The sequence below is a fragment of the Dryobates pubescens genome, chromosome 40 (genome assembly GCF_014839835.1).
Source record: "Dryobates pubescens isolate bDryPub1 chromosome 40, bDryPub1.pri, whole genome shotgun sequence".
Taxonomy (NCBI): Eukaryota; Metazoa; Chordata; class Aves; order Piciformes; family Picidae; genus Dryobates; species Dryobates pubescens.
In genome coordinates, this window is record NC_071651.1 from 787,307 (window position 1) to 800,791 (window position 13,485).

Here is a 13,485-nt window from a genome sequence, read left to right on the forward strand (position 1 = left end):
GCGGGGGGCGGGGGGCACGGGCACCGGTACGGGACACCGGCACAGACCACGGCACACGGGCACCGGCACGGACACCGGTACGGGACACCGGCACGGGCGTGGGACATGGGCACGGGCACCAGCACCAGCACCTCTTGGCTGGCGGGAGGGCAGGATCGGGACGCTATAGCCCACGAGCACACGGGCCCCCGGCCCGGCCCCCTTTACCCCCGTGCTCCTGTCCCCGTGGGTTCATTCCCGTCCCCGTGGGCTCGTCCTCTTGGCCCCGCCCCACGCACACGGGGCCCGGGCACGGCGGGTCGCGGCGCACCGCAGCCAAGAAGACACAGAGACGATGCGGACGCGTGTCCCGCACAGGCACGGGTGGGTGTATCGGGGGTACCTATACGGGGGATGTACACGGGCGGGCACGGACACGCGTGAGCGGAGCGGGACAGCAGCGAGCGCGGCTCCAGCTTCGGCGGCTCCCACGACGGCTCCGTGGAGGCGCCCGCAGCCGGTATCCCAGCCGCAGTGCAGCCGCCGGTGCCGGTACTTCGGCCGGGAGGGGCACAGGGCACGGTCCACGCCGGTCCCCCCCTGGTCTTTGTCCGCGGCTCACGCCGCTCTCCCACCGGGCGAGGGGAGCCCCGGGGACCACCGAGGGGACGGGTCGCCGCTTCCACGCCCCGCCGGTCTCCCGGGTTCCGTCGCCCGCTTTCCCATGAGCCCCACGAAGAAATCGTGCATGTCCCCTGCGGAGAGACCCGCGGTCAGCGCCGCGGGGATCGGCTGCGGGACCGGCGCCGCTACCGGCACCGGGCGGGACTTACGCTTCTGTGGAGCCGCGGGGGGACCTAGAAGACACCGAAGCGAGTGAGCGGCGGAGACCAGGACCGGACGGACCGACCCTCGGCACACCCCCACCCCTGTGCTCTCGACCCCACCCTGGTCCGTCCCGGTTCCGCCGCCCTTACCGGCGTCCTCCTCCCGCAGCAGCTGCAGCACGGCGGCGTAGGCGGCCCCAGGGCTACCGGGGGCTCTCCAAGGCAGCGGCTCTGGGACGGGCATCCTCTGCGGGCAGCAAAGCGGTGAGTGGAGTGAGGGGGACCGGGGTCCGCCTGCCTTTTCCACCTCCCCCGACGGCCGTTACCTGCGCCGGAGGCGAAGCGGCGCCGGGCGGGGCGGCGGCGGCGGCGGGAGGGCGGCGTGCGAGGACGAACGGCAGCGCCAGAACGAGCAGCGCGGCCAGTACCGGGCGGCTCCTCATCCTCCGGGGAGGGGGCGGCCTGGGGGCAGCGGTCAACGGCGGAGCGGCAGGGTCCTGGGGCCACCCCGAGCCGGTGGCCCGGGGCGAGCCCAGCACCAGGCCAAGAGCTGGGGAGGGAAAAAAGGGACACGGCGGGGGGGCGAGAGAGGGGGGCGGCGGGACCCTCGCCCGTGGCTGCGGCTGGAGGAGCGGAGCTGCTTCCCGGGGTTGAGGGCAGACACTACCTCCCCCCTCCAAATCAGCACCCTGGGGTGGGGGCTGCACCGGGGACTGCCTCATAGGGGCGCAAGGCGGGGGGGTGGGGGGGCGTTACAGGGGATGTATTACAGAGGAGTGCAGGGGGACAGCCCAGAGGTCCTGTGGCACCACTCGTGCCTGTGGTGCCACCTTTGTGTGGTCACAGCGGGCACAAAGGGGCTTGGGCTCAGTCCTGCAAGCCCACCCGTGTTCCCTAGCACACTTCTTGGCACACACACGTCTCGAGCACACACCCTGGCACATGCATGTCCCCTGACATGCCCCTTGGCACACACAGAGGTGCCCTGACAGGGGTCCTGGCACACACACGTCCCCTGGCACACACACTCTTGCTTCCAAACCCACTCCAAACTCGGCAGCACCTTCACCCCATCTCTTCCTGGCCTGTGCCCTCCCCAGCACCTTCACCAACCTCCCCTCTCCTCCCTTCTGCCTTCCCCCAGCCCAAGCTGGGCAAGGATAGGGCACAGGAGCCCCACCTGGAGCCTCGGGAAGCCCCCAGGGCCGGGTTCTGGGGCGGCACAGACCTGCTGAGCCCTCCGGTGGTGCCCAGTGTGGAGCTGTGGGCAAAGTGCCCCTCACAGCTGGTGGCTGCAGAGCTGGAGACCTGGCCAGGCGAGGTGGGCAGCAGTGGCGAGGTTGGCAGTGGTGAGGTTGGCAGTGGGCACGACTGGCAGCGGCCACAGGATGTGCTGAAGGCTCTTCAGTGCAGGCTCAGCCAGGAGGTGAAGCACCAAGGTGCTGGCTGCTGGGCGGCGTTAAATAAGGAGCTCTGCCCATGGCACAGTGTGGGTGGGCAAGAGGAGAGCTGCCAATGGGGGCCGGGGGGTGTGTGGGGGGGGTTGTGGTACCCCCCACCCTCCAGCTTCACGCCCACACAGGCACCGTGTCACCGCCAGGCACCCGCAGAGTCACACCACGAAGCCAGCGCCCACACAGGCGTGCCAGCTCCCCACCATGCCCCGTGGCTGGGGGGCCAGCACGCGGGCACCGTGCCCACACAGCGCCCCAGCCCCTCCTCACGCTACAGGCACGGGGGGGGAGGGGGGCCGTGCACAGCCGAGCACGACACAGCCGTCGGGTGGCACATGGGAGGGTACACATGGTGGGAGCAGTCCTGGCTGGCACCGCTGCTGGCACTGGCTCTGGCACCAGGCTTTGGGAGGTCTCACACCACAGCGGGCACCCAGCTCGTCTGCACGCTCCAGCACACGTGTGCCCGCACACCACCACCACCACCTGCCACCACACAGGCTGCCCATGCCCCCCAGCCCAACCCCAGTGCTGCCCATGGAGAACCACCAGCCCCTGGCTCTGGCCCAAACCCCTTCTGTGACCCAGACAGGGCCACCAGCACCACCTCAGCTCCGTTCCTGCGAGCCCAGGAGTGATCCTGCAGCCTGATCCCCACCATCCTTGGCTGCCTCCAGTGCCTCCCTAGCCTCACCTTGGCCCGGGGTGTGCAGAGGTGGAAGCTTGGGGTGGGGAGAAGAGAAGGTGGAAGCTTGGGGTGGGGAGAAGAGAAGGTGGAAGGTGGGGGAGGAAAAGGTGGAAGAAGTGGGGGAGGAAAAGGTGGAAGAAGTGGGGGAAGGAAAAGGTGGAAGATGGGAGGGAAAGAAAGGTGGAAGTAGATGAGGAGAAGGTGACAGATGGGCAGGCAGAGCTGGGATGAAGCCCTGGGAAGGCTCAAACCAACAAGTGAGAGCTGCCAGCTCCAGCCTGAGCTGGTGCCCCCCCGGGGGAGGCGGCTGGGCAGCGGCGGCTCACGTGGCAGCGCAGCCTGGGGCAGGGCAGCATCTGCAGCGCTGAGGATGTTAATTAAACCGGAGCCCGGCCAGAGTCGGCCTAATTAATTAATAACACCTCCTTGTGTAGTGCCAAGCGCGCCGCAGCCGCGAAGAGCCTCGGTGCCCCGGGCTTATTTACGGCTCTCGGCCCTCGCCGCGCCCGGGAGAGAGAAGGTCCCCGAGCCGGGAGGTGACACAGCCCGCGGCGGGAAGCGGGGGGGAGAGCCCTGGGGACCGGGGCACGTCCGCCCCGTCGAGTGCCACCCGAGCGCGCACACACGTGCCCCCCCCACGTGCGCAGGCTGCCCAGGTGCCCGCCCACGCGTGCCCACACACGGCACCCCCCCCACACGCCCCCCCCTCTGCACGACAAACCGCAGCGGAGCTCCAGGGCCCACCTGGGAGCTGGTGCTGATGTGAAGGGGAGTTGTCAGCTCCTGGAGGTGACGCAGGTGACGTGGGGGGACAGGAAAAATAACCTCTGCCGGAGCTTGATGAGTGCGGGAGGGACGGGGAGGGGGGGGGAACAGCGTGCTGCGGGGGCTCCTGGGGGCTCCGGGCCCGGCGCAGGTCCTGGGGCACCCGGGTGGCATCAGTGGCACTGGGGCTATGTGCTGGCTTCCTCTCTGTCCTTCTGCTCCGCTCCGAGCCGCAGCCCCATCCCCAAACGCGGCTGCAGCGCCGGGCGGTGCCAGCCTGGGAAGGGCTGTGGGCGCAGCCGGGCGAGGGGGGCACGGCCGGGGAGCACCCTGCGCTGGTGATGGGCAGCGCTGGCAGGTGCCAAGGACCTCACGTGCCAGCCCCCCGCGGCCGCCCAGAAATTGCCTCTGCAGCAGCCAGGCACTTAATGGGCAGAGCGGCCGCAATTTGGGCCCTTTCCAATCACCGCCAGCCGAGCGCGGCCGCAATCAGGCGGCAGGGAAGGTGGGGGCCGAGGTGGGGGCTCCATCCCTGCAGTGTGCCCATCCTGGGGGGGGGGGGGGGGGGGTGTCTATCCCTGCAGCTGGGCTCTGCCCACCCACCCTGCGCCGTGTCCTGCGGCTCCAGCACCCTGGGTCCCTCTGGCCGTCGCTGACGGTGGTCACCCAGCACGACACCCCCCGAGGAGCAACACCGGAGCGTCGTTTAATGGCTCTGCAGCAATTCCCCAGTGGTGCAGGGCGGGGGGGGATGCTGGTGTGTGCGGGGGGGGGGGGGGGGGGTCCCAGCAATGGGTGGAGGTCCCCTCAGTGGACCAGGATCTCCATCTTGTGGCTGCCTCGCTTCTTGCAGACAGGGGCATCGGTGCCCGCCTTGGCCGACTCCACCACGGTGACAGCCATGTCACCCTTCTGGAAGCGGGTGGAGAACCTGGGGGGGAGGCAGGGGAGGTGGGCAGGGGTCACGCCCAGCCCCATCCCACCTCCTGTCTTCCTTACACTCAGCTCTCAGGGGCTGCCTGCTGCAGCCAGTCAGGACCCCTCCACCCTCTGAACCCCATCCTTGCAAGCTCCACCTCACAAGCCGTACCCATTCCTCCTCCCTCCTCATGGGCTCCACCTCCCTGCCCCCCCCCTGCAGCCCCCACCCCTTGCCCTGCCCTTACTGGTCAGTGATGTGCAGGGACAGGCCCTGAGAGGTGGCATCCAGGAGGGTCTGGTGCAGGCGGGTGATGAGCTCAATGAGGTGGTCGCTGACAAGCAAGAAGTCCCCCTTGGCCCCCCCCGTGGAAGTCTGTGGGGAGAACAGAGAGGGGTCAGTCCTGCTGAGGACCCCAACCCCCAGGGACCCCCTGTCCAGGTACCTCCTTGAGGTGCAGCACCAAGAAGCCATCAGAGAAGCGAGTGACAGAGACACTGCGGATGTCGCTCAGGCTGAGCACAGTCTTGGGCTGGGCAGCCTTAGGGTCAGCCAGGACCAGGTGCTCCGTGGTGAGCAGCAGCAGGCGTGGCACAGTCTGCAGGGTGGGGGGCGGTCAGCAGGGGCCCCCCACGCCTCGCCTGGAGGCTGGGAGGGGGCCGGGGCTCACCTTGCCGCTGGCTCTGTTCACCTTCCTCACGCTGTCAGCCATCACCAGCTTGTCCTTGACCACGGCCTGGAGCTTCTGGTACTTGGGGTTCTGCGTCAGCCCCAGGTACTCACCCTGGAAGGGCTGCTGCAGGCTGGGGATGGAGGCCATCAGCTGGCACTGCCCCTGCATGCCCCCTGCCACCCTCTAACCCCACCAGCCCCCCGACCCTGGCACCTTTTGTCGTAGAGGGACTTCTTGTCCTTGAAGAGCTCGCTGGCGCAGAGCTTGGCTTGCAGCAGGGCGCGGCGCTGCGGCGAGAGCTGATCCCGGTACTGCTTGCACTGCCGAGGGCCGGGGCCGTTTGGGACGGCCAAAGACCCCTGGTGCCGGTCCCCCGGACACAAGGTCCCAGCCCAAGCCCCCCCGTCGTCCATCCCTCCCTGTTCTCACCTTCCAGCGGCAGAAGATGTCCCTCAGCTTCTGGTTGGCCTCAGCCAGGAACTTGTATGGCGCAGGGGGCCAGGTCCGGTCCAGCACCGAGAGGGGTGGGAGGTTGTTCCGCAGCCCCACCAGGAACTTCTGCACCTGGGGGGCAGCAACGCCGTGGGATGTCAAGAGGGTGCCCTGGCTGGGGGACTGGGAAGGTGCCACATTCCCTCTGTCCCCAGTCCCACTCACCAGCCGCCGGTAGATGAAGTTGGCCAGGCAGGCGCTGGCCCCGGAGCGGAAGAACCTCCTGTACTGCCTGCGGGTCTGCCGAGGGCACAGCAGCAGTGGGGACGTGGCACCTCGCCACCCTCCTGCTGCCAGCCCCCGCGGGACCCCCCACCCCCGTCCCCATTCAGCCCCAGTGAGAGGAGAACGGCTGCAGCCCGACAGGGTGGGCAGACAGACAGACAGCCCTGGACACAGCGGCGCGGACAGCAGGACAGAGGCAGCGGCACCGTTACCTGATACCCTCTCCAGTAAGCGGCGATGGTGCTGGCGGCTGCCTGGCGGCGACGCTGTGCCTTCAGCTCCCGGAGGAGCCGGCGGGACTGCGAGGGGTGCGAGCCCCAGGTGGGGAGGCAGCAACACAGATAGGGAGCGAGAGGAGGAGAGAAGGAGAGGCGAGAGAGAAGGACAGAAGATCACAGAATCGTAGAATGGTTGGGGTTGGAAGGGGTCATCTAGTCCAACCCCCCTGCAGTAATCAGGGTCATCCCCAACTAGAGCAGGTCGCTCAGAGCCCCACAAGCCTGAGCTTGAATGTCTCCAGGGATGTGGCCTCCACCACCTCCCCGGGCAGCCGGTTCCGTTGTTCCACCACCCTCACCGTGCAGAACTTCCTCCTGATGTCCAACCCAAGTCTGCCCTGCTCCAGCTCCAAACCGCTTCCTCTCATCCTCTCACCCCAGACCCTCCTGAGCAGCCCCTCCCCAGCCCTCCTGTAGGTCCCCTTCAGATACTGAAAAGCAGCTCTGAGGTCACCCCGGACATGGGCAGAGGAGGTGATCTGGTCCCACCACGGAGAACATGGAGCCACCAGCCCCATCCCCAGCCCCCTTCCCACACTTGGAGCTCCTGCTGGGCTTGGCCAGGGTGCCCAGCCCTCACCTTCCAGCCCCGCACATACGCCTGCAGGATCAGTGCCGAGCGCTTGGTCTGCTGGTACTTGTTCTTTTGCTGCGGTGGGGAGACGTGGGGTGAGCGGGGGGGCTCGAGCCCAGCCCAGGGGGTGAGGCATGGGGCAGGGGGTGCCCGGCCAGGACCTCTCCTTCCTTACCCTGTGGCCCCGGAACCAGGCGGAGATGAGGATCTGGCTCTTGCGCATCAGCTGGTACTGGGTGCGGCACCGCCAGCCGCGGAACATCTTCTGGATGAGGATCACCAACTGCACCACGCGGTCCTGGCGCCGCTTCTCCAGGTCGAAGAGCTGCGGACAAGCAGGGGGAGTGCCGAGACACCGGGCAGGGACAGCGACCCCCAGCCAGGAACCACCTCCACGAGGTGGGAGCCCAGGATCAGGGCTGCCAGCTAGGCTCGGGGACCTTTGGGGCTGGTATCTGCTCTGGGCCGGCTCCCACTTCCCCCCTTCCCCTCACGGCAGCCAAACGGCCCCAGAGCAGGGTCCTCCTGCTCCCCCAGCCTCAGCTCACCGTGCGTGGCGAGCGGATGAAGACCTTGGTGTGACCAAACGCCAGCTCCTCGGGGGGGTACCCCAGGTCTGCCAGCAGCGCCTCGGTCCCCTCCCTGCGCCATGGTGGGAGACGAGGCCGGTTAGAGCCCCGCGGTCCCCGGGGTCGAGGGGCCGCCGGATGCGGCCGCGGGCTGGCCCAGCCCCGTACCTGTCAGTCCCGGCCCAGCGAGGCCAGGTCCGGGGGCTGAGCATCTTGTAGCGCTCCAAGAAGGAGCTGTAGAGCTGGCGGAAGGCGTAGCCTGCGCGCCGCACCCGGACGTTCTCCATCAGCCCCAGGTACCGCACCTGCGCCAGCACCAGCTCCGGCGTGAAGAGCATCGGCGCCTTGCTCTCGTTGGGTTTGATGCACCTGGGCAGGACAGCCGTGGGCGGGGGGGCGTCCTGCTGCTGCCAAGGCTGAGGCCAGGGCTCCCCCCAGGGCTGTACCTGATGTAGTTGGGGTTCTTGGAGTAGAGGTTCTTCATCAGCGTGGCCACCGAGGCCTTGAACTGGAAGCCGGCGGTGGGGGGCAGCTTGAGGGAGACCTTCTGGGGGTCCCCCTCGGGGAAGAGGGAGCGCAGCAGAGTGTGCTGGGCAGCCCACATGGCCTGAGAGAGGTCACGGAAGAGCAGGTCGTTGTTCTTCTCGATGAACTCACTCACGTTGTAGGTCACCTGGGCACGGGAGTGGGGGCAGAGCTCAGTGGGGCGCACAGAAGGGGGGGCAGAGCTCAGTGGGGCGCACAGAATGGGGGGGCAGAGCTCAGTGGGGCGCACAGAAGGGGGGACAGAGCTCAGTGGGGCACACACGGAGCCACACTCAGTGTCTCTATCCCAGTCCCCAGTTCAGCCCCGCAGCTCCCAAGCAAGGCTGGGAAGAGGACCCAGAGGACCCAGCTGGGCACGGTGGGGCTGTGGGTGGCAGTGGGTGCCCGTGGGCACTGGCAGACCTTGCCAGCGTAGTGGTGGATGCGGAAGCAGTGTGGCAGCAGGCTGGGATCCATCACCCGCCGGGCGTTCTGCGTCTCCCTGCTCTCGTAGTGCTTGTGGCCGGCAAAGAGCTGGTTCAGCTTGCTGAGGAAGGTGTCCTCGTTGACCACGCCGGGGCGCAGGCACTCCTCGTCCAGCATGGCCAGGATCCCGCCCTTGCTCTGCACCAGGAGGGGCAGCGTCATCCCAAGCCAGCCCCAGCCCCACCACGCTGGGGCTGCTGCAGGCTCTGCTCATGCTGGGGGCGATGGGAGCGAGCTGGGACCCCCAGCTGAAGACCCCAGCCCTGGGGGGCAACTCACGTTCTCGATCAGGTCGCAGATGATGCTGTTGTCAAAAAATTCCACTGGGGTCCACTGGATGCCCTGGGAGCAGATGGGGATCAGAGCCCTGGCCACGCAGATCACCCAGCCCCTGCCCCATGGACACCCCCACGGCTGGTGCGGGGCAGGAACCAGACATCCGGCCACAGGGAGGGGATCCCAGCCCCCTCCCTGCCTTCCTGCGATTGAATCTGATCCCAGCAGGGAGTGGGGCGAGGGAGGAAGAAGTTATGGAGAAGTCTCCAGCACTTCCCCCTGCCCAGGTGGCCAAGGCTGCTTGGCACCATGCAGAGGGGCTGCATCCAGCCCGACCAGCGTGGGCTGAAGGTACCTCCCGGACGTATTCCTCCTGCTCCTCCTTCAGGGTCATCAGGATGAAGATCTGCTGCAGCTTCTCGTTGCAGTAGTTGATGATGAACTGCTCAAAGCCATTGTCCTGCCAGAGAAGTGTCCTGAGTGGCAGGTCACACCCAAGCCCCCGGCCCTGCCCCATGTCCCCCCGCCTCAACCCATCCCCTTTGGACCCTCCCCAGCATCAGGATGGGGCCAGGTGGGCCCTGCACTCACCTGGAAGATCTCAAACCCATAGATATCCAGGACGCCCATCACCTTCCTCTGCTTGCCTGGCTTCACCTGGGGAGGCAGGGGGGTACAGAGGCCTGGCCTGGCCTGTGTGGGGCGGGGGGCACAGGGCAGGGGGCTGTGCTCACCTGGATGCTGGCATTGATGCGGTTCACCAGCCAGTCGAAGAGGCGACTGTAGATGTTCTTGGCCAGCGCATCCCGGCCGTAATAGCCCTGCAGAGGGGGACAAGGGGCTCATGGCAGCTCCTGGAGGGCTGCTGGGCATCACCCCCATGGGGGGCTGGGGGCTCCCACTCACCTGGGGGACACTGAGGGTGGTGAGCACCGTCTCGTTCCGTGCCCTCACGGTGCGGGAGCACAGTGCCTGCTCCAGCACGCTGGGGTCCAGCCTGATCAGGCTGCAGATCTCCTGCAGCTCTGCGGGGAGGGAGCAGTGCTTGGGCTGAGCTGGGGGGCCAAGGGGATGCCCACCCACCCTGTGCCTGTCCCCATCCCTACCCTGTTGCTCAGCGATGCTGCAGGCCTCCATCCCGTTGGCCTGGTAGCTGCTGTTCAGCTGCACATTGCCCAGCTTGAGCACCACGGCTGCCACCTCCAGCAGCGCTGTCACCTCGGCAGGCGTGAAGCCAATGGCCCTCATGGCATCCTGGGGACAGACACAGGCAGCCCAGGGCTGTCACCCTTCTGTCCTGGGCTAGAAGTGTACTGCTAAGGCTGTCCAGTGGCAGGAGAGGGCTCAGGCTGAAGGGCTCTGAGCTGACCTCACTTCTTTTGGGTGGCTTTGGCCCTGAAAGAGCTTTCCCCAGCCTCAGAGCCTCTCAAGACTCAGCTGTGCCACCTTGTCCTGACTCTGCTTTTGCTGGGTGAGGTTGGCCCAAACGATCCTTGGGGTCCCTTCCAACCTGGGATTCTATGCTGGGGTTGGCCACAGGGTGTTCTGGGCGGGGGGGGAGTCTCCACTGGTGGTACCTGCATGGCATGGAAGTTGGCTGCGTCGTCCATGCCTGGCACATCGGCGGCCTCCCGGTTCAGGTAGGCATAGTGCCGGCAGTCCTGGCGGAGTTTCAGCTGCTCTGGGGTGGGGTGGGGGGGACAGGAGGTGGCTCAGCTGTGGCCATCCCAGGACCCCAGCCCCACCCTGGCTCTCCGTAGCTGGGGGGTCTGGACCTACGGAGCAGCTGCGCCGAGCCCCCGGCCAGGAGCTGGTAGAAGATGTGGAAGTTCCTCTCGCCCCTCACGTGCCGCACGATGCGAGACTTCTCCAGCAGGTCTGCAGGCAGGGGCAGGGTCAGGGGGGATCTGGGAGGGGGGACCCCCCCCGGGGTGGGTGAGGGCTACTCACAGTTGCTGATGACCCCTCCCAGGGGCTCCCCCTTGAAGTCGAACTCCACGTCCATGTACTTGCCCTGAGGGATGGGGCTAGGGTCAGGGCAGGGGGCGGCAGCTCATCCCCTGCCATGCCTCCAGCCCTATCGGGGGGGTAACTTCATCGGGGGGCGTGTGTGACCCCACCGGGGGGTGTGTGACCCCACCGGGGGGTGTGTGACCCCACCGGGTCCAGCCCCGCCCCCCGTTCCCTGGGCACTCACGAATCGGGAGGAGTTGTCGTTCCGGACGGTCTTGGCGTTTCCAAAGGCTGTGGGAGGAGGACAGGGTTAGGGCACGGTCCAGGGTGGCTGTGCCAAGCCCCGGGGACAGATGCAGGGTGTGAGGGATGCGTCTGGGGGGGGGGCAGGTGTGGGCTCTTACCCTCCAGCACGGGGTTGGACTGCAGGAGCTGCTCCTTCACCTTGTCCACCTCCTCTCCTTTGCTGCACACAGCGGCCACGTAGGACATCACCAGCTTGCTGGCCTCTGAGAGCGAGGGGCCGTGGGTGCTGGGGCCGTGCCCACCCACCCCGCAGCCCCTGGCGGCCCTGGGAGCCCCCAGCAGCAGCTCTACCTGTCTTGCCAGCCCCACTCTCGCCTGTGATGAGGATGCACTGGTCCCTGTCCCGGTCCCGCAGCGAGCGGTAGGCATCGTCAGCGATGGCATAGCTGGGGGCAGGGCAGGATCAGAAAGGGGGTTGAAGCCCCCCTCCCCAGGGGCTTCAGAGCACCAAGAGCCCAAGTTACGGCTGCGAGGCCACCACGAGGAGACTCCCCCCGAGGCCCGAAGCCTTCGGCAGGACCCCTGGGGCCGGCCCTGCTCACATGTGAGGCTTCACAGCGAAGAAGTTGCAGCTGTGGTACTCCTGTACCACCTCGGGGCCGTAGATGGGCAGCGAGCGGTAGGGGTTCACCGAGATCACCACGTTGCCGATGTAGGTCTGCGGGCGAGCAGGACGCGGTGGGCACGGGGGGCACCCAGCCCAGCTCCCGGTGCTCCCCGCGCCTGTACCCTGCTCCCTACCCCACGCCCCTGTCCCTTCTGCTCCCCGTCCCCCCCAGAGCCCTGCCCGGTGCCCACATAGATGTCCCCGCGGCGGAAGCGTTCCTGCAGGGTCTGCAGCAGCGACTCCTCGGTCAGAGGCTCCAGCAGCACCAAGTCCCCGACTGCCGCCACGTCCAGCCTCGAGGCGGTGGCTTCCATGGCCGGGCAGCTCCGGGGCAGCTCCGGGGCAGCTGTGGCAGAGGAGGGGACTTCAGCCCCGGATGTGCAGCCCCTTCCCCAAACACCCCTCCGCCCCCTAGTCCTCGTCGGCCTCCGCTCCCCTGGCTGCCCCCCACCCTTAGGGGCTTAGAGGGACCCCAGGGAGCGCAGGGTGCCCCAGCACCCGGGGGCCACGGACCCGCTAAGGATCCGGTGTGGGGCAGGGCAGGATGCAGCCCTTGACTGCTGCCTACCCCCGTGGTGCCCACCTCACCCAGGCACCCCACTGGGGCTGGCAGCCTCCAGGGCCAGGGAGGAAGGCAACCACGCATCTGCCATGGCACAAAGGGTCCCTTCTTGGGGCACCCTGGTGGCCAGAACCCCCTGGTGGGGATGGGGGTAGGACGTTGGGCTTCTGCCCTCCGCCGTGGGGGAAGCGAAGTCCCGGCCAGGAAATGTGGACACCTGGATCCTGTTCTTGGGGCAGCGACGGATTCAGCCTCCGCTTCCTCCCTCCTTCCTGGCAGGGGGACCGTGGGGCAGGGAGGGAACAGCCCCGACCCCCCCCCCAGCAGCCCTGCAGCCAGCAGCACCCAGGGGCTCCCGTGACAGACTGTGCTCCTTTCCCACCCCCGCGCTCCACCCATCCCTCCTCTGCCTTTTACCCGGGGTGACCTTCACCCCCGCTTTACAGCCTGGGCACAGCCTGGGCACAGCTCGGGCACGGGGCTGTAAACCCAGCCCCGCTTATCGGTGCCCCGAGCAAGGTCAGCAGCGGGGAAGTGGGGAGGGGAGGGATGGGGTGAGCGGGGAGAGGGAGATGGCTCCAGCGGCAGCTGCCCAGCTGGAAGCAGCCTCCTGAGAAGACAGCAAAGCCTCCCACAAGTCCCTGCAGCCTCCCCGAGCACAGGACGCTGACACCGAGACCCCAATGCTGCTGGCTGTGAGACCCCAGGGTGGGTACCTGCAGGTGGGAACCAGAGCGAGCCCCCCGCGCCCTAGGGCACTCGCCCCACTCTTATCCATGGGGGGGGGAGGGGGTGTCTCACAGTTCCCCACGACCCCTGGGAGTGGAAGCACCCCGGGGTGGGGGCTGTGGGCACAGAGTGCTCCGGGCAGCCCTGGGGTGCGGGGGGACGCTCAGGTTCTTCAGGCTGGGAGCAAAGGGGTCTACAACTCACCTCCCGGTCGCAGAGCAGCAGCTCCTGGAGCGGCTTCAGCTGTGCAGCTGATGGGGCTGAGTCCAGCCCAGCAGCCGGTGCCGGCCCGGTCCAGCCCTCGGAGGGGCGGGGGGGCAGGAGGGCCCTCCCTCAGGCGCCGCGCCCGCTGCCAGGCAGGGAAACTGAGGCACCGACACAGCTGCCAGAAGCCCCGGGTCGCCCCCCAGCCCTGCACGGGGTCCCGGCCCGGCTGCCACCAGGTGTCCCTCCCAGAAGCAGGAACAAGCAGGGAGGGGAAAAAAAACGATTCCCTTTCAGCCAAGCAAACAAAGAACTTCCTCCAAGGAAGGGAAAGCAGCACAAGGTCCAGCGAGCAGCAGAGCCCAGAGCACCCAGGGCTGCTCCAGGGAGAAGA

General features: G+C 67.7%; 2 protein-coding genes across 3 annotated transcripts; both read right to left on the reverse strand.

Moving 5' to 3' along the window:
• Positions 1-369: 369 nt before the first annotated feature.
• On the reverse strand, positions 370-2,504 carry TAC3 (tachykinin precursor 3). Its single transcript, XM_054177497.1, has 5 exons — positions 1,987-2,504; positions 1,133-1,268; positions 957-1,053; positions 813-836; positions 370-734 (listed from the first exon to the last, which is right to left on the reverse strand). The coding sequence occupies exons 2-5, from the start codon at positions 1,247-1,249 to the stop codon at positions 598-600; spliced, it is 375 nt and encodes a 124-aa protein (XP_054033472.1). The 5' UTR covers positions 1,250-1,268; positions 1,987-2,504; the 3' UTR covers positions 370-597.
• A 2,000-nt stretch (positions 2,505-4,504) lies between these two features.
• Positions 4,505-11,910, reverse strand: MYO1A (myosin IA). 2 transcript variants are annotated; one of them, XM_054177369.1, is made up of 28 exons: positions 11,788-11,910; positions 11,532-11,647; positions 11,281-11,375; positions 11,088-11,192; positions 10,928-10,974; positions 10,681-10,744; positions 10,510-10,608; positions 10,308-10,411; positions 9,837-9,984; positions 9,637-9,755; positions 9,465-9,551; positions 9,322-9,387; positions 9,086-9,190; positions 8,734-8,796; positions 8,392-8,592; positions 7,890-8,116; positions 7,612-7,812; positions 7,423-7,516; positions 7,050-7,199; positions 6,881-6,949; positions 6,235-6,321; positions 5,963-6,037; positions 5,735-5,869; positions 5,519-5,625; positions 5,303-5,435; positions 5,078-5,230; positions 4,880-5,007; positions 4,505-4,644 (listed from the first exon to the last, which is right to left on the reverse strand). In XM_054177369.1, the coding sequence occupies exons 1-28, from the start codon at positions 11,908-11,910 to the stop codon at positions 4,521-4,523; spliced, it is 3,225 nt and encodes a 1,074-aa protein (XP_054033344.1). In that variant the 3' UTR covers positions 4,505-4,520. The 2 variants fall into 2 exon arrangements, with proteins under 2 accessions (XP_054033344.1, XP_054033345.1); XM_054177370.1 differs by lacking the exon at positions 6,235-6,321.
• Positions 11,911-13,485: the final 1,575 nt, after the last annotated feature.